The sequence below is a fragment of the Mus caroli genome, unplaced genomic scaffold, assembly GCF_978045245.1.
Source record: "Mus caroli unplaced genomic scaffold, Mus_caroli_1 scaffold_17, whole genome shotgun sequence".
Taxonomy (NCBI): domain Eukaryota; kingdom Metazoa; phylum Chordata; class Mammalia; order Rodentia; family Muridae; genus Mus; species Mus caroli.
Genome location: NW_028227272.1, coordinates 12,536,562 through 12,555,805, shown reverse-complemented (window position 1 = coordinate 12,555,805; position 19,244 = coordinate 12,536,562). Strand labels below are relative to the sequence as shown.

Genomic DNA, 19,244 nt, shown 5'->3' with positions numbered 1-19,244 from the left:
ATGTAAACAAAGCCAGAACAACCCACAAAATCCCCTAAGTTAAGTAAACAAAAAACAAACGTATTAAATACCAAGATCTAAAGAGTTACCATGATGAGGCACAGAAGGCTGTGGCAAGAACATGCAGGAAAACAAAGCAGGACACTAAAGCTGTGAGTGCTGGGAAGAGAGGCAGGCTGGCAGTGTGGGGACCAGCCTAAACATAATGTTGGAATAAACACTGCTGAGCACAGGACAGGCGTGGATGCTCCAGTATGACATTCTGGTGAAAATATGTATCTTATAGTGTTAAGCTGAGAGATTTAAGGGGCACAAAGGAAAGTGAAAAATAACCAGTCTTATTGACTATTAATTAACTAGTTTTATAAAAACTGTTTTGTTTCTATGGATTTTATTTTCATACACTAGCAAGATCTTCCAACCTTCCAGAAAAAACTTGGCTTTAAGAAAAAACAACAGAAACACAAAAACCCGTTGTGAGCATTAGACAAGGAAATACGTAAAGGGAATGTGCCTTACCATTTTGGGATTATCTGAAGATGACTCCATGAGCCTTGATACAGCAATATCAAGATTTTTCAACAGCTCACTGTTGATCACTTCTGAGAACAAACTGTAGAAATATTCCCCATGGGAGAAGCTAATATTTCTCTGTGAACTGCCCAGATATTGTGTAGACAGCATTGCCGAATTCAGGAGCAAACTCACAAGATGGTCACACTAAGGAAGAGAGAAAACTTTAGTAGAGAACGTATCCCCAAAAAGACCCTGAGGTCATAGGTCCACAAGGAACCATCTAAAGGGAATCTGATATGTTAAGTCAGGACTTAAGTTTAAATTATATATATTTACTTTAACTTCTATTTTCTAGGTTTCACTTCATAAGATAAGCCTCCTAAATTGATATTGTTTCCAATTGTCCAGAATAACATTGCTGTATTCAGAGAATAGTCTAGTCTGAACAAGTTGTTTGGGACAACTGAACCATATGGAGAACATTAATGAGACAGACAAAGAAGAGGTCCTGCAATGGAAGCACTACAACAGGAGGATGGGATGGAACAAACCCACAGGAATGGCTGCAGTTCTCTGCTACAACTGTCTGAGGCCAGCTCTGCTCAATTCAATTCAATTCTGCTATGGAGACGTTGGTTGCTGTGGTGCTTTGGGAGTTCCCTGATTACCATTCAGGGCTCCTTTAACTCCATTCCAAGGACCAGCAAGGACAGGGAAGAAGCATGGCAGCACAGCTTACCTTAGGGACAAATGTTCTTGCCTAAAGGCCTTTGGGAAACAAAGCTGGACAGAAGTTTCAATTTTAGAATTTTATGCTTTTTACTTTTAAAAAAGTACTAAAGAAGATGGCCTTAGAGAAAAAGTCATCAAGTCAATTACAACCAATGTCCAAAGACCTTACTAACTAAATTCAGAGTTTTTAGAGATGCACAAGTAAGTTGTATATATCACTCAATAAATAGGAAGTGTGGGACGCAGCTGTTTTCCCTACCAGTCCTCCAAAACCAAAGGCTAATTCCAGGAGTCCATTGGCCAGGCTCTTACAGCTGGGGTCCAAAGACTGCAGGCACTGCCTTTCCTCTGCAGGCACAATGCCTTTATAAACCAAGGACAGCAGTCTCATGCCAATGGAATGGTTCAATGCTGTAGACTAAAGGAAAAATTGAATGAAGTGCCTGGTGAGAGAGGTGTTTAACACAAACCACAACATTTCATCTTTAGTTAGAAGGTCGGTATTAGCTAACACTGATGAGTATTTTCCGATGCTTAAGACACTCTAACTCAGCTTTCTTTTCTCAAGCTACAGATTCCATGTTCCTCTTTCTGAGATACAGGCACTACAGCTACTGGTGCGCATAGGTTATTAACATATCTACCATCCTTTACTTCTCTCTCACTCTGCCTTTACTTTGGTTGTCACATTCGAGATGACTCCTACATGTTAATGTTCCGTAATTTCTACTTCAGTACATTCTGTACTTCTGTATATAAAGTACTTTAAACAAATAATATAAATACAATTGTGTACTCCCATAATAACATTACCACAAAAAAGCTAAAAGATGGGCTAGAGAGATGGCTCAGTTGCTAAGAGCACTGACTGCTCTTCAAAAGAACCTGAGTTCAAATCCCAGCAACCACATGGTGGCTCACAACCATCTGTAATGGGATCCGATGCCCTCTTCTGGTGTGTCTGAAGACAGCTACAGTGTACTGACATATAATAATAGATAAATCTTTTTTTTTAAAAAAGCTAAGAGATATGTTAAAACAAACTGATCATGGTTACCTGAGATGATGATATAACATGAGAGAAACCAGCTTTGTGAAGCTGTTTACAGGCTGATAAGATAGAAAATAGCTTGGACTTTTCTTGGCGAGCCTCAGAGCTACACAAGTTAATGGAACAGAGCTCTTCAACACTGGCCATGGAAAAAAAAAAAAAAAAAAAAAAAACGAAAGCAGTTAAGAATACCCTAAATAATTGTTTGCACTGTTATAAATTCAATAATCACCTATCACACAAACTCACATTACAGTCATGAAAAACACAAAGGTAACAGCAAGCAAATGTTCCAGGACAAATCAGCCATGGAAACCAAGTGCAGCGCTAAGCACATCTATTCTTCTTTCCTTCCTTACATACAGGGACGGAATCAGTAAAGACCATGCTTCCGATCTTTACATTTGAGAGCATTTGTGTGCACAAGTGGGTACAGGCACACATTCTTGAGAACATGCTGGAAACACTGTATGTGTAAGAACCTTAAATCAGGAGTATAACTCGAGTGCCCACCTCTGTACTGTCACTTTCTCCTTCAGGTGAGTCTCCAGCATGTCTCTGTACGGGGACTTCTTAAGTGCTTTCAGCAGGTTCACACAAATGCTGGGAAGATGGTTTATAACCTGGACGTCGCCAATATTGAAACCTAAGCTCATGGGCTCACAGATCATTTTCACTAAGGCCTGCATAAGATTTGTATTACACAAGTCCTTCTCCAGGAGCTGTAAAAATAGAAAAGATACACTGAATGAAAGTATTTTGTTAACAGTAGCTATCTGTCCAGTTTCCTTCTGTGCCCCAGAGCTGAACCTGTGCCATAGCTCCCCATACCCAAATCCTGCCTGGAGAGACCTGGTCTCCAAAAAGTGCTGACACAACTGAGAGTAGAGGTAAGAAAACTACTTCTGCTCAAATTCTAGACACAAGAGGGAGCTGCCCAGAGTAATCAGGACACAGTAACCAAGGAACATCAGGGAACAGGATCCTTCAGGTTTCCATCTGCAACCAAGAGCTGACCCTGTGCCACAGCTCTCCATACCCAAATTCTGACCTGAGAGATCTGGTATCCCAGGAGTCCTGACACACAGGCTTACAGGAGGGATAAGACACAGTCAGAGACAGCAAGACCAGCTAACACCATAGATAATCAGATGGTAAGAGGCAAGCGTAAGAACATAAGCAACAGAAACAAAGGTAACTTGGCATTATCAGAAGCCAGTTCTCCAACCACAGCAAGTCATGAATACACCATCACACTGGAAAAGCAAGATTCAGATCTAAAATAACTTCTCATGAAGGTGACAGAGGACTTTAATAAGGACATAAATAACTCCGTTAAAGAAATACAGAAGAACACACATAAATAGCTAGAAGCACTTAAAGAGGAAACACAAAAATCCCTTAAAGAATTAAAGGAAAACACAATCAAACAGGTGAAGGAAATGAACAAACCCATCCAAGATCTAAAAATAGAAATAAAAACAATAAAGAAATCACAAATGGAGACAACCCCGGAGTTAGAAAACCTAGGAAAGAGATCAGGAGACATAGATGCAAGCATCACCAAGAGAATACAAGAGATAGAAGAGAGAATCTTGGGTGAAGAAGATAACATAGAAAACATTGACACAACAGTCAAAGAAATTGCAAAAAGCAAAAAACTCTTAACCCAAAACACCCAGGAAATCCAGGACACAATGACAAGACAAAAACTAAGGATAATAGGTATAGAAGAAAGCAAAGGTTACCACCTCAAAGGGCCAATAAATATCTTTAACAAAATTATAGAAGAAAACTTCCCTATCCTAAAGAAAGAGATGCCCATGAACATACAAGAAACCTACAGAACTCCAAATACACTGGACCAGAAAAGAAATTTTTCCTGTCACATAATAATCAAAACACTAAATGCACAAAACAAAGAAAGAATATTAAAAGCAGTAAGGGAAAAAGGTCAAGTAACATATAAAGGCAGACCTATCAGAATTACACCAGACTTCTTACCAGAGACTATGAAAGCTAGAAGTTCTTGGGCAGATGTCATACAGACCCTAAGAGAACACAAACGCCAGCCCAGGCTACTCTACCCAGCAAAACTCACAATTACCATAGATGGAGAAACCATGATATATCATGATAAAACCAAATTTACACAATATTTTTCCATAAATCTAGCCCTACAAAGGATAATAGACGGAAAATACCAACAGAAGGAGGTAAACTACACCCTAGAAAAAGCAAGAAAGTAATCTTTCAACAAAAACAAAAGAAGATAGCCACACAAACATAATTTTACCTCTAAAATAAAATAACAGGAAGTAACAATCACTTGTCCTTAATAGCTCTTGACACGAATGGACTCAACTCCCCCAAAAAGACATAGACTAACAGAATGGATACATAAACAGGACACAGCATCTTGCTGCATACAGGAAACACAGCTCAGTTTTGTTTTGGTTTCATTTAGTTTGGTTTCTTCGAGATAGGGTTTCTCTGTGTAGCCCTGGCTAACCAGGAACTTACTCTGTAGACCAGGCTGCCATTGAACTCAGAAATCCACCTGCCTCTGCTCCCCAAGTGCTGGGATTATAGGTGTGTACCAACACTGGCCCGCTTGAAACGTACCTCAGTGACAAAGGCCAACACTACCTCAAAGTAAAAGGTTATAAAACTTAGACAAATGGATGGATCTGGAGGATATCATCCTAAGTGAGGTAACGCAATCACAAAAGAACACACATGATATGCTCTCACTGATAAGTGGATATTAGCCCAGAAGCTCAGAATACCCAAGATATAATTTGCAAAACACATGAAACTCAAGAAGAAGGAAGACCAAAGTGTGTATACTTCTACCCTTCTTAGAAGGGGGAACAAAATACCTATGGAAGGAGTTACAGAGACCAAGTTCAGAGCAGAGACTGAAGGAATGACCATCCAGAAACTGCCCCACCTGGGGATCCATCCCATAAACAACCACCAAACCCAGACACTATTGCAGATGCCAACAAGAGCTTGCTGACAGGTGCCTGATATATAGCTGTCTCTTGAGAGGTTCTGCCAGTGCCTGACAAATACAGAAGTGGATGCTCACAGTCATCCATTAGACAGAGCACAGGGTCCCCAATGAAGGAGCTAGAGAAAGTACCCAAGGAGCTGAAGGGGTTTGCAGCCCCCTAGGAGTAACAACCATATGAACTAACCAGTACCCCCAGAGCTCCCTGGGATTAAACTACCAATCAAAGAAAACACATGGAGGGACTCGTGGATTTAACTGCATGTGTAGCTGAAGATATGCTAGTCGGTCATCAGTGGGAGGAGAGGCCCTTGGTCCTGTGAAGGTTCTATGCCCCAGTGTAGGGGAATGCCTGGGCCAGGAATAGGGAGCGGGTGGGTTGGGGAGCAGGGGGAGAGTTGAGAGGATAAGAGATTTTGGGGGGAAAATTGGAAAGGGGACAACATTTCAAATGTAAATAAAGAAAATATCTAATAAAAAAAATGGGATTGATTAAAAAAAAAAAAAAAAAAAGGTTGTAAAACAACTTTCCAAACTGGAGTAGCTATTCTTTTTTTTTTGTTTGTTTTTTTTTTTTTTTTTTGGTTTTTTTTTTTTTTTTGGTTTTTTTCAAGACAGGGTTTCTCTGTATAGTCCTGGCTGTCCTGGAACTCACTTTGTAGACGAGGTTGGCCTCGAACTCAGAAATCCGCTTGCCTCTGCCTCTGGAGTAGCCATTCTAATATCAAATAAAATCAACTCTCAACCAAAAGTTATCAAAAAAAAGATAAGAAAGGACACTTCATACTGGTCAAAGGAAAAATCTACCAAGATGAACTCTCAATTCTGAACATCTATGCTCCAAATGAAAGAGCATTGAACCTTTATTAAAGCTCAAAGCACACTTCCTACCACGCACAATAACAGTGGGAGAATTCAACACCTCACTCTTAGCCATGGACAGATCATGGAAACACAAACTAAACAGAGACAAGTGAAACTGCAGAAGTTATGAACCAAATGGATTTAACAGATATTGGTAGAACATTTCATCCTAAAGCAAAAGAATATACCTTCTTCTTAGCACCTCATGGTACCCTCTCCCAAAATTGAGCATATAATTGGACACAAAACAGGCCTCAACAGATACAAGAAGACTTAAGTAATCCCATACACCCTATCAGATCACCACGGACTACGGCTGGTCTTAAATACCAACAAAAACAATGGAAAGCACACATACATATGGAAGCTGAACAATGCTCTACCAATAATAACTTGGTCAAGGAAGAAATAAAGAAATTAAAGGCTTTTTAGAATTTAATGAAAATGAAGACAAACATACCAAAACTTATGGGACACAATGAAAGCAGTGGTAGGAGGAAAATTCATATCTCTACGTGCCTCCAAAAAGAAACTGAAGACAGCATACACTAGCAGGTTAACAGCACACCTGAAAGCTCTAAAAGAAAAAGAAGCAAATATACCCAAGAGGAGTAGATGGCAGGAAATAATCAAAGAAAATAGAAAGAACAAAACCAGGAGATGGTTCTTTGAGAAAATCAACAAGATAGATAAACCCTTATCCAGACTAGTGAGAAAACAAAGAGACAGTACCCAAATTAATAAAATCAGAAATGAAGAGTGAGATATAACAACGAACTATATCTTAAAATAACTATTCAGTTTGTTGACTATCAACAGTTAAAAATATTAAAATCATGCTCTACAAATATCAGGATAATATTATTGATAATTTTCTCAATGTGCTTGAAATTAGTATTTTCTTAAGAGTTTCTGCTATTTTGAAATTTTTAAGATATACTTACTGATAAAATAATTTCTCTCCTAAAAACACTGATAATTTTTTAAGTAAACTGATTGTTAAACAATGCACACAAATATATAATACATTTTGAATATTCTCTCACTATGTCAGGTGGTATCACATAAGAGCTTTTGAATATATTTCTTAATGATTCATTTTTAATATTTTATGCTCTTTTTCTATGCTTCACTTCCAAAGAATATTCTATATGTTTTGAAATACTTTATTATTCAACATTAGATATTCAACATTAGTTATGGATAGTATTAAATATTCATTAATGATATTTTAAGGTATGAAAGGATATGAATATAAAAGTTGAACATATTTTTATGTATTATTTGATTCTCAAAATACTCAGTATTATTAATGTTTGATGTATAAAATGCATTTAAATAAAATTTTTTTAAAAATAGAGGAGAACACAGGTAAACAGGTAGAAGCCCTTAAAGAGAAAACACAAAAATCCCTTAAAGAATTACAGGAAAACACAACAGGTGAAGATTTGAACAAAACTATCCAGGACCTAAAAACAGAAAGAGAAACAATAAAAAAAGAAAAATCACAAAGGGAGACAACCCTGGAGATTGAAAACCTAGCAAAGAGATCAGGAGTCATAGACGCAAGCATCACCAAGAGAATACGAGAGATGGAAGAGAGAATCTCAGGTGCCACCACTGCCCAGTGAGTTTGTTATTTCTTTAAGGTCCCAAGGACAGGCACCTGGAAAGTTTGGTTGTGTTTGGTTAAGCAGAGGCTAGGGAGGTTGTCTCAAGCTAACATTTGTGGCTCCTCTGGGTGTTTTCATTAGGGGAGTTTTATGGGCAGTGCCATTTTCAGTGTGGGTTCCCTTGGAGCACCTAGGGAGCGGGAGGGAGCCCTGTGCTTGCTGCAGGGGGACACAGTGCAGAAGCCAGCTGCCTGTATACCATGTTTGCCATCGACAGGAGGTGAAAATGGGAGCTTCTGTGAGAAAAACTGCAGAGGCAAACCGTCTGCACTCAACACTGGAGTCTCTTTGGTGAGGCTTCCAAGAAACAGGAAAATTAACCACAGAGACTTAGCATCAGTAATTCAGGGGCTACAACAACACAAACATCATTCCACCTCTAACAACAAAAATTACAGGGAGCAACAATCACTATTCCTTAATCTCTTTTAACATCAATGGACTCAATTCCCCCAATAAAAAGACATGGACTAACAGACTAGATATCCAATATATACAAAAAACTCAAGACGTTAGACTCCAGAGAACCAAATAACCCTATTAAAAAAATGGAGAACAGAGCTAAACAGAGTTCTCAACTGAGGAAACTCAAATGGCCAAGAAGCACCTAAAGAAATGTTCAACATCCTTAATCATCAGGAAATTGCAAATCAAAACAACTCTGAGATGCCACCTCACACCAGTCAGAATGGCTAAGATCAAAAACTCAAGTGACAGCAGATGCTGGTGAGGGTGTGGAGAAAGAGGAACACTCTTCCATAGCTGGTGGAATTTCAAGCTGGTACAAACACTCTGGAAATCAGTCTAGCGGTTCCTCAGAAATTTCGACATAGTACTACCTGAGAACTCAGCTCTACCACTCCTGGGCATATACCCAACATGTAATAAGGACCCATGCTCCACTATGTTCATAGCAGCCATATTTATAGTAGCCAGAAGCTGGAAACAAGCCAAATGTCCCTCAACAAAGGAATGGATACAGAAAATATGGTACATTTACACAGTGGAGTACTACCCAGCTATTAAAAACAATGAGTTCATGAAATTCTTAGGCACATGAATGGAACTAGAAAATATCATCCTGAGTGAGGTAACCTAATTGCAAAAAAACACACATGGTATATATACACTCACTGATAAGTGGATATTATGCAAAGAGCATGAAATACCCATAATACAACTCACGAACCACATGAAGCTCAAGAGGAAGGAAGACCAAAGAGTAGATGCCTCAATCCTACTTAGAAGGGGGAACAATATCATCAAGGGAAATACAGGGTAGCAGGAACTTGGGAGGAAGAGAGAGGGGTAGGTAGAAAAAGAGGGGCAGAATCAGGTATGGGAGGGAAGATATACAGAGGGTCAGGAAATTGAACAGAAGTGTGTAGCAATGGAGGATGGAGAACTGGGGGTAGCAAGTCCCTGATGCCAGGAAAGCAAGAGCCTCCCAGGACCCCACAGGGATGACAGTAGCTGAAATACCCCACAAAAGGGCAGGAGAACCTGTAGAGCCCATATCCAGAAGTTAGGCATAGATACCCCGGGCAACCCTCCCATTTCCAAAATTTTAACCCAGAATTGTTCCTGTCTAAAGGAAATGCAGGGACAAAGAGTGGAGCAGAGACTGAAGGAAAGGTGAGCCAGAGACTGCACCACCTGGGGATCCATCCCACATGCAGGTATCAAACCCAGACACTATTGCTGATGCCAAGAAATGCTTGCTGACAGGAGCCTGATACAGCTGTCTCTTGAGAGGGTCTGCCATATCCTGACCAATACAGATGAGGATGCTTGCAGCCAATCATTGGACTCCAATGGAGGAGTTAGGGAAGGACTGAAGGAGCTGAAAAGGCCTTATCTGGCATCAATGGGAGGGGAGGCCCTTGGTCCCATGAAGGCTGGATGCCCCAGTGTAGGGAAATGCTAGGGCATTAAGGTGCGATCGGGTGGGTGGGTGGGTGGAGTAACACCCTCATAGAAGCAGGGCAAGGGGAGATGGGATAGGGGGGTTGCAGAAGGGAAACCAGGAAAGGGGACAGCATTTTAAATGTAAACAAATAAAATATCCAATTTAAAAAACAAAACAAGAAAATAGTAGCTCTCCTTTCACAGGGTAAACAAGATCCACAAGGCTAGGAATATTCACAATACTAACAGAGTTTGGCAGACTTTCTCAAGAGGACTGAAGAGTATAAAAATGCTCCAAAAGGATTCAGATTTCATTTTTTTTTTAGATAGACTATGACATAAGTATCACTACTCTGAAAAGGTAAAAAAGCAAACCTCTCCAAAACCTAGAACATTTTCATATGCAAAAATGTCATTTTTCACTTTCAGATTAGGAAGGTTTAACATTTATTTTCAAAAACAGACTATACATTGTAGTAACTATAGTTAACATCAATATATACTTAAAAACTTCTAAGACTACACTTAACGTATTCTCACATAGGGGGTAATATACAAGAGAACAGAGATGTAAATTGGTTTAATTTAACCACATATATACATGGGTCAAAATATGGTGTACACCATAAATACATACGACATTTGCTTATCAATTACAGTGAATAAGGATAATTTCCTGCAATGGAAAGTCTCAGAGGAACCAAAGACACTTCCAAAAAATTATAAACATCAATTATACAGAGTAATGGGCTTCATTATTATGATAATATCATTTATGCAGTCACACATTTTGATGATGCCGAACTCCCCAATTACTCTATTATGTCCCCTTCTCTCCTTTTGCCTGACCTCGTCTTTCTCTCTGGAAGTGCCTCACCCCTCTACTTTCATGTCCTCTCCAGTCCACACATGTTGAGAGCCTTTGGTGCCGCTTCTAGGAATACAGTATTTGTCACTGGGCTAAGACAAGGAAGTCGGCTCAGATAAGAGTATTAGAAACAGTGGCCATGGGGCTTTGTTACTTAATTATTTTTTTTTTTTAAAGATTTATTTATTATATGTAAGTACACTGTAGCTGTCTTCAGACACTCCAGAAGAGGGCACCAGATCTCATTGCAGATGGTTGTGAGCCACCATGTGGTTGCTGGGATTTGAACTCTGGACCTTCGGAAGAGCAGTCGGGTGCTCTTACCCACTGAGCCATCTCAGCAGCCCCGTTACTTAATTATTAATTTGTGTGATCCTTTTGCTTACTACTTTACTTAATTACTGTTTTGTGTGATCTCCTTGTTTACTACTTCTCTTGATGACTTCATCTTTGATCTTAGAACTGACCGTGTTTTTTGGCTATCACAAGAATGATATAAAGCAGGCTGGGGAGGCATAAAGCCACTTCAGCCTCAGTATAGGCTGAGTCATGTGATAATTTTGTCAGTATAGGCTGAGTCATGTGATAATTTTGTCTGGCTGTTTTCCTTTGTCAATCCTCACTCCCTCCATTGAGACCCTGTTGACTAAGCTGGCTTGGTCACACACATGACAGGAAATGTGATACTTGACTGGGTCTGGTTGACCAGTTAATATGATGTTTACTTTCATTTATTCTCCAACAAATTATGTTCCATTATTCATTATGGCTGGAGAATAGTACACCACTATGAGTATAAACACACACATTCATTATTCATTCATCCATTAATGGCACCTAGGTTGATTCCCTAACTTGCTATCATGAATATAAGGATAGCTGGTCACAAACCTTTAATCACAGCACTAGTGAGGCAGAGGCAGGTGAATCTGTAAATTCCAGACCACCCTGGTTTACACTGTAAGTCCCAGCCAGCCATGGTTATAATTTCCACCTGTCTCAAAAATAAACAAACAAGCAAACAAACAAATGACAAATGACCATGAAGGCAAGGCATCTCTCCGCTGATGATGACTCCTTTGGGTAATGACCAGAATTGTGTGCCTAAGTCATAGCCATTGATTACATTTTTAGTTTTTGAAGGTGATTGATTTCCACAGTGGTCGTGCTAAGTTTTGATCCCATTTTTTAGTGACGTGACAGTATTAGGCATGGGATCCACGGCGAGCAAGCGCTTTCCCATGCACTCTCCGGCCGAGCTCCCCAAGCAGCGCTTGCTTTGCTTCTCAATCATCACCAGCTTTTGTTTCTATTTTATTTCTTGAGGATAAATATTTGAAGTGGGCTACGATGGGATCTGAATGTAATTTTGATGTTTCTCCCTTATGTCGAATGATCTAAGGCACTGGCTCTCAACCTTTAATATAGTTAGTTCCTCGTGTTATAGCAACCCTAAACCATAAAGTTCTTTTGATTGCTAGTTGATAACTGTAATTTTGAATCGCAATGTAAATATTACAGGATAAGAACCTCTGATCTTAAGGAAACTTAAAACCCTTTCCATTATAAAGTACCAATCTCCAATTAACAGAGCGGGAGATGACACTACCTTGCAGTCTTCTGGAGAGGCGATGAGCAGGGTTGTGGTGAATTCCATGATCCGGACTAAGACTGTGCACTTGCTGTAATTGTACTTTTCTTCCTCGTGGAGGCTGGGAGGGCCCGTCGCCCCCGTGCCAAAGCGCTGTTCTACTGCTCTAGCGCTATGGGTTGCTATGCTTTCTAAAAAGAAAGCCACTGACCTCAAAAGTGAAGACTGTACTTCAGCACCTAGAAATAAGAGCAGCAAAATATTACTATGCCTTTCTTTCTAACTCTACTAAAACTAATGTACAGTGCCTTTTTGAAATACAAGTGATAATATATACTTAATAACAAATTAAAGACTATTTCAAAGAAAAAAAATGTTAAAGGAAAGATGAACAAAACAGCAGCCATTTCTTCTTAGCTTCTTAGTTCAAATTTTGAACTAAATTATAATTGAAATAGAATTCAATTTCAGATATAGTAAAAATGTCTACACAAGGCCAAGTCATTTATTTATGTATTTACCCTGCCACTGGGCTATATTCCCAGTCCTCTTGCTATGGTTTGAACATGTGCTCCTACCTGCTGCAGCTATTATGGGAGTTGTGCAGCTTTTAAAAAGATGAGAATAGTTAGAACACATGGGTCCCTGGAGTCTTGTCTTTGTGCAGTGTCTTTGTGTTCTGGGACTCTCTCACTTTTAGTCAATCATGAAGTGATCTGCCACATCTTCCTGTCAGCATGACTTACAAAGAGCCAGGCTTTGATAGAAGGAGCTCAAACAATGAACCATAATAATAAATATATATATATATATATATATATATATATATATATATATATGTTAATCTCTAACATACATTAAAACTCTATGGTTTTATCTAATACCAAAATTTAATCTGACACAATAGTATGTCAAAAAAACCCAAATAATGTCCATTTTACCAATTTTTACTCTTTGGATAGAGTCATGCTTATATAATCCAAACTGAATTGAAATTTCTGATCCTCCTGCCCTTCCCTCTCCTGAAAAAGTGGGAATATAGGTATACACCACCACATCTGACATTGTATATAATATGTATATAATATTGTATATAATATTAAGCAATGCAAAATCAAATGACCATGGTTGTCTTTAAGCAGGTATTTTCCATCTTAAATAGCCAGGTGTTATTGTAATAGGTCTATCTTCATATGTTATTTCATCGTTTTTCCCCTACAGCTTTTAATATTCTTTCTTTGTTCTGTACGTTTGGTGTGTTGATTGTTATGTGTTGTAGGGAATTTCTTTTCTGGTCCAGTCTATTTGGTGTTCCGGATGTTTTTACACCTTGATAGGTAATGTTTTACTCTACTAGTGTATCTGCTATCAATGTTAGTATTATTTTTATTTTAATTTATTTTCTAAATAGGTCTCACCACGTAGCAGTTGCTGCCCTGCTACATTCCCTGTAGATAAGGCTGGCTTAGAACTCACAGCCTTGTTATTATGGTATGTAGTGTACAGTCTACATGGAATAAACTGAGCAGAATCAGGCAAAGCTATCTTACAGTTAACTTTACCTACCCAGGACCTCTTGTCCTTGCACAGTCTCCTTCTCAATAAATGTGCTGTAGCACTCCAGTGCTGCAAGGAGGAGGTCAAGCCACTGTAGCAATCCTCGCAGGCTGATTGGCCCTTGTAAGTGGACGAGGGTTGGCTGAGCAAGAATGCCTGCTGGCTGATCACTGCTGCTTGCCCCTCCTTCAAATGTGTTTATGAGAAAAGAAATACCTTTCTTTTTTATAAGGTCTTTCAACCATGAAGAAGGGGATTTGTTGCCTAGGAGACAAAATAAAAACGTGAAAACATATTCACGCATATGTATATAATATGTAAACACTCAAAAATTAAACCTCTTTAATTCCTAAACCTAGTTTAAATTGAAAATGATACAGGCTGATCTTTTTACTACTCCTCATCTTTTTTTTTTTTTTCTAAGAAGTTATTTCCACTAAGGCCACTCTTTTCAGTTACTAAACATTATAAATACATCATTTGGAATAGCAACAAACTAATACTCTGGCCCCTGCAATTTTCTTTTCAAGTTACAAAACAACAGTGGGATTTTGGGGCTTTGATGTTGGTTGCGTTACTCACATCTCTGAGGACCTGACCTCTCTGTAAATCTCAATCTCCTCATCTCAAAACATCTCAAGAACAAGCACACACCCACCTCCTAGGTGATTACAAACATTGCAGGACTTAACGTGTGAAGATGCCCAAGCTGGCCTTGAAGTTGTGGGTACAACTATCTCTCTGCCTCAGGTCCTCAAGCTGCATGTTTAGTATTGTTTACTAAGCAAAAGTCTTGCTTTAAAATTTGTTCTTTGGATAACATTTTATTCTCCATCAAATAAGGAGAGGGTAAAATTTCATTTTGCATGTTATGAAACCAGAAAGGGTTAAATTATCTGTCACTGATTATCTTAGACAAGAAACCAAAACAGAATGTGTGCCTGATTGATGTATTAAGAGGACAATTTTTATAAAAAGGAAGCATAATTCATTATTTTCACTATCTAAAGAAAATTGTAATCATGAGAAGAAAATCAATATGGTATTTAAACTCTACAGCAAGTGTCAAGAAAGAAAAACAATTATCAGAAGGAACGGCAGATCTGCTGAAAGAGCAAGATATGGGAACTTTATCAAGTGCTGTGCTGATACTTGTATGTCAACTTGTCACAAGCTAGAGTTAGCTAAAAGGAAAGTAAATCAACTCTACATATGAGGGTGGCGCATATGTGTCATACCAGCACTCTGAAAGATGAGGCAGGAGGACTGTGAGTTCAAGGTGGGAGGAATCTGAGTTATAAAGTCAATGAGAGAGGGGTGATGAAGGAGAGGAAACAAGAAGGAGGAAGAAGGGGAAGAGAAGAGGAAGGAAATGTTATTTGTAGTATTTATTTATACAAAATCAGAATGTTCTTATCTGTCTCCATCTACAAACTGGCAAACCCAAAGCCAATTAATGCTGGTAGAATGTTTAGAATCAAGATACTGGGCAAAGAAGGCAACATAGCAAGTAAGGGAACACGCTGCACACGCCTGCTAACCTAAACCTGACCTGTGAAATTCATCCAAAGATGAAAGGCTTCAACGTTGTTCTTTGATTCCACACATCCGCTGCCATAAAAGTACTAACCCCTTCCCCACTTTAGTGATCTCTTAATTAAAAAAGAAAAAGAGAGGACATACCTGGCAGTAAAGGAACAAATTTATAAAAGAGTTCCATGGACTTGTGTCGACATTCTGTCTGGGGCCTTCCACAGTGAGCCAAAAGCCACTCAACCAGATCCAATAAACATAATGATGTCAAAGGTGGAAATCCCCTACACAAAAGATCATGTCATTAACATACTATCCAACATTCAATGCCTACGTAGCCAAGAATGTAATTCTACTAAACTGACAAATGTAAAAGGCACAATCATTTTTAATGTATTAATATCTAGATACAATCAAGGTATCACAGGTTAAATCATAGAGATCTGCCTGCCTCTGCTTCTCGGGTGCTAGGATTATAGGTGTTTGCCACTATGCCCGGGTTCAGTATAGTTCTAACATTATATATATAATTACATAATGTTGTAATAATATATATGTCTCTGTGTGTATATATGTACATATATGTATATATATATATACACACATACATACACCCACATATATATATATTTTTTTTTTTTCATGCACTGCTGGGAAAAGAACTAAGGACCTTGTACTGCTAGGCAAATGCTTAGGTCCTATTTCCTTCCTTCCTTCCTTCCTTCCTTCCTTCCTTCCTTCCTTCCTTCCTTTTTAACTTTTATTTGGAGCTTTGTAAATTTCACATCATACACCCCAATCCTACTCACCTCCCTCTACCTACCCCTAACAAAGATTTTTTTTTTAAAAAAAATCTTGTTCTAGAAGCTGTAGTGTGTCCCACAGTCTACCTTTTTCTCCCTACTTCTTTGCTTGCAAATGTTCAATGCCATGACTTATTGGTTTGACAAGAGGCCTTTGGCTTCTGTTATTCTATCAATTTTGGGACTCCTCTCAAAAGTCCTGTTGTTGCCCTGTGTCATGGAGATGTTATAGTTTTGGATCTATAGGACTGGGCTCTCCAAGTACTCCAGCAGTTCACTGATGGGGTAGACGGTGATGAGGGTCAAGTCAAAGTCTTAGGTCTATGCCTGAGAGGTATAAGGAGATGGTCAACCTGCTGGCTCTCCTGCTCTCATGCTCTTGGGGTCAGCTCACCAGGAACCCCTACAACAAGGGCCAGTTCTACCCTGTTTCCCAGGTAAAGGTACAGGGCTCTCTCTCCAGAGTGCTGCAGCAGGTAAGCAACATTGTAAGTTCTGACACTCTGATATCCCTGGGCCAGCTCTCTTGTCTGCCATAGATGATGCGGAAGGAGAGGAGGGCATCTCCCTTGTACTCGCCACTGCACAGCAGACAAGAAACAGGGTTGGCTTTCCTGTTCTCATGACCCCAGAGGCCTTATTTCCTTTTACTATGGGAAAAAAAAATTTAAATATGCTTAAAAGAATTATGTATTTCCATGTTTCCACTCCAGTGTGCCCTTTTGTTGTTACAACAAAGAAAAACCCACAGTTATAGTTTGTAAAGCAGTACTCCTTAAAAGCTCACCTTTGTGAGATGTAAGTCTCTAATCCTACCCCAGCCCAGACTCAAATATCTTATAGATGAAGCATGTACAACAACCGGTATTTTAGCTAGACGTCCAATTAATTTTAATAAATGCTATTATCAAGAACCAACTCTGTAAAGGAATGTTAGAAATTAGATTCAATTGTATTAGTTTGCTTTTGTTGTTTCTTGACCATCTCATTTAGCTGAGGCTGGGCATAAACTCTTGATCCTCTTACCTCTACCTCCCAAGTGCTGGGTTTATAGGTATAAGCAGGCAATGGTAGCACATGCCTTTAATCCCAGAACTCAGGAGGCCGAGGCAGGTAGATCTTTCTAAGTCTGAAGTCATCTTGGTCTATAGAGCCAATTCCAGGACAGCCAATGCTACACAGAGAAACCCTGTATCGAAAAACCAAAAAGGAAAACAAACAAACAAACAAACAAACAACAATAACAATAACAAACAAACAAATTAATCTCTGTTCAGCATCACTCAACTCCTGAGCCACTTAAGGTCCTGAGTCATAGTGAACAGAATGTACTTGGAAGTCAGACAGACTGAGTTCACCTCTGCATTTCCCTTAAACACTTACATGAGCTTGAATAATGTGCTCAGTCTTCAAAGTACATCTTAAATCACCCTAAATCTAAATATGCATTTTATCCTTCGGGTGACTATATCTTATTGAATATAACATTCCCTAAAGACTTCCTGGAAATGCTCATAGCAAGTTCCCAATGGTCAGACTGTTTAAATAGTAACTAAACAGATCTCTAATTTAAGTAGGACTTAAGTTGAATTCCTGACTTAGAGAGCTCTGCACAAACACTGCACAGTGTTTTACAATCTTTGATTGAATGTGACATTCAGTCCTTATACTTCAAAATTTATTGTTTAACAGTTCATAAATATTCTAATTAAATAATTACTTACCAAACTTGTAACAGGTAAAATACAATGTTCAAAATTTATTGTCAATATGGATACCTATCTAAACCATAATCAAATATTATCATCCTGAAACCATGTACTTTCAAACTTAAAAGTTTTAAATTTTGCTAGAAAAATGACTGCTCCCCAATAAAGGAGCTAGAGAAAGGACCCAAGGAGCTGAAGGGGTTTGCAGCCCCATAGGAGGAACAACAATATGAACCAACCAGTACCCCCTCATCTCCCAGGAACTAAACCACCAACCAAAGAGTACACAAGGAGGGACTCAAGGCTTCAGCTGCATATGTAGAAGAGGATGATCTCGTGGGACATCAATGAGAGGAGAGGCCCTTGGCTTTGTGAAGGCTCAATGCCCCAGTGTAGAGGAATGCCAGGACAGGGAAATGAGAGTGGGTGGGTTAGTGAGCAGCAGGGGGTAGGGGGGATGGGCTAGGAGGGTTTTTGGAGGGGAAAGGAGGGAAGGGGATAAAATTTGAAATGTAAATAAAGTATCTAATAAAAAATGAAAAAAAAAAAAAAAAGAAAACTCATACCACGTTTCTACACATTTCTTCCTTACAAAGATAATTCTTTATATTCTACATGTTCATCTTCAACATTCATCAGATGGAAATTAGCTTTGTGTTGGGTTAAAGAAAAGAAGAAAACCAGTATCACCTACCGTGGCAAACGTCGTTTTTTTGCTTTGTTTAAAGAGACATGCTTCTTTTCAATGATGCGTCTTAGGTGATCAATGGCATCACAGCACTGCTGAACTGTACCTGAATTTGTGGCCAGTACAAAAATATATCATAGAAAACGTATATCAGATTATCATTAACACAGTAATATTATAAATCTGCTGACCGAATTTTGTGAATACCAAAGTAATTTTACTATAGATTTAGTATTTCTACATCTCAAAATATGAAATTAAATTAAATGACTTACATTTCAAATCCTAAAATAAAACCCAAACTCATGACTGAAAGAAGGCATGACAACATGTATGTATGTTGTGAATTTGAATTTGAATTTGGTCTAATGCTTGTATGATGTTAACTGGGTTCCCAAAATTCCTCTAGAATCCATATGTGAGATGCTGAGGGTTCCTGCCCCCAGTTGGTTCTGATTAGTCAATAAAGTTGTTGGCGGCCAATGGCTGGGCAGGGAGACAAAGGTGGAAAGATTCACGGGCAAGGGGACCAAGAGCGGAAGCACGATTTAGAGCCACCATGCTGGGAAAGCAGTAAGGTCCAGATATGAGAGGTGCAGAAAAGAATGAACAGCAATCAGGAGCGAGAGACCCCACTGGGTCTAGGGCAACAAAGATGGAATATAGATTTTAGTAAGTAATAATTCAGGAGTATCAGAAGGGAGGTGTTAGCCACATGGAAGTTTGGGAGTGGCC

At 39.0% G+C, this 19,244-nt stretch overlaps 1 protein-coding gene across 1 annotated transcript in view; it reads right to left on the bottom strand.

The window, feature by feature from the left end:
* Prkdc (protein kinase, DNA-activated, catalytic subunit) overlaps positions 1 to 19,244 on the bottom strand; it is a 196,754-nt gene that overhangs the window by 116,264 nt on the left and 61,246 nt on the right. Inside the window, exons 29-36 of the mRNA XM_029470470.2 lie at positions 18,516 to 18,615; positions 15,460 to 15,593; positions 13,786 to 14,040; positions 12,238 to 12,458; positions 2,813 to 3,021; positions 2,306 to 2,438; positions 1,508 to 1,666; positions 520 to 720 (exon numbers count right to left, since the gene is read on the bottom strand). Coding sequence (XP_029326330.1) covers positions 520 to 720; positions 1,508 to 1,666; positions 2,306 to 2,438; positions 2,813 to 3,021; positions 12,238 to 12,458; positions 13,786 to 14,040; positions 15,460 to 15,593; positions 18,516 to 18,615 — 1,412 coding nt within the window. The remainder of the gene's footprint in view (positions 1 to 519; positions 721 to 1,507; positions 1,667 to 2,305; positions 2,439 to 2,812; positions 3,022 to 12,237; positions 12,459 to 13,785; positions 14,041 to 15,459; positions 15,594 to 18,515; positions 18,616 to 19,244) is intronic.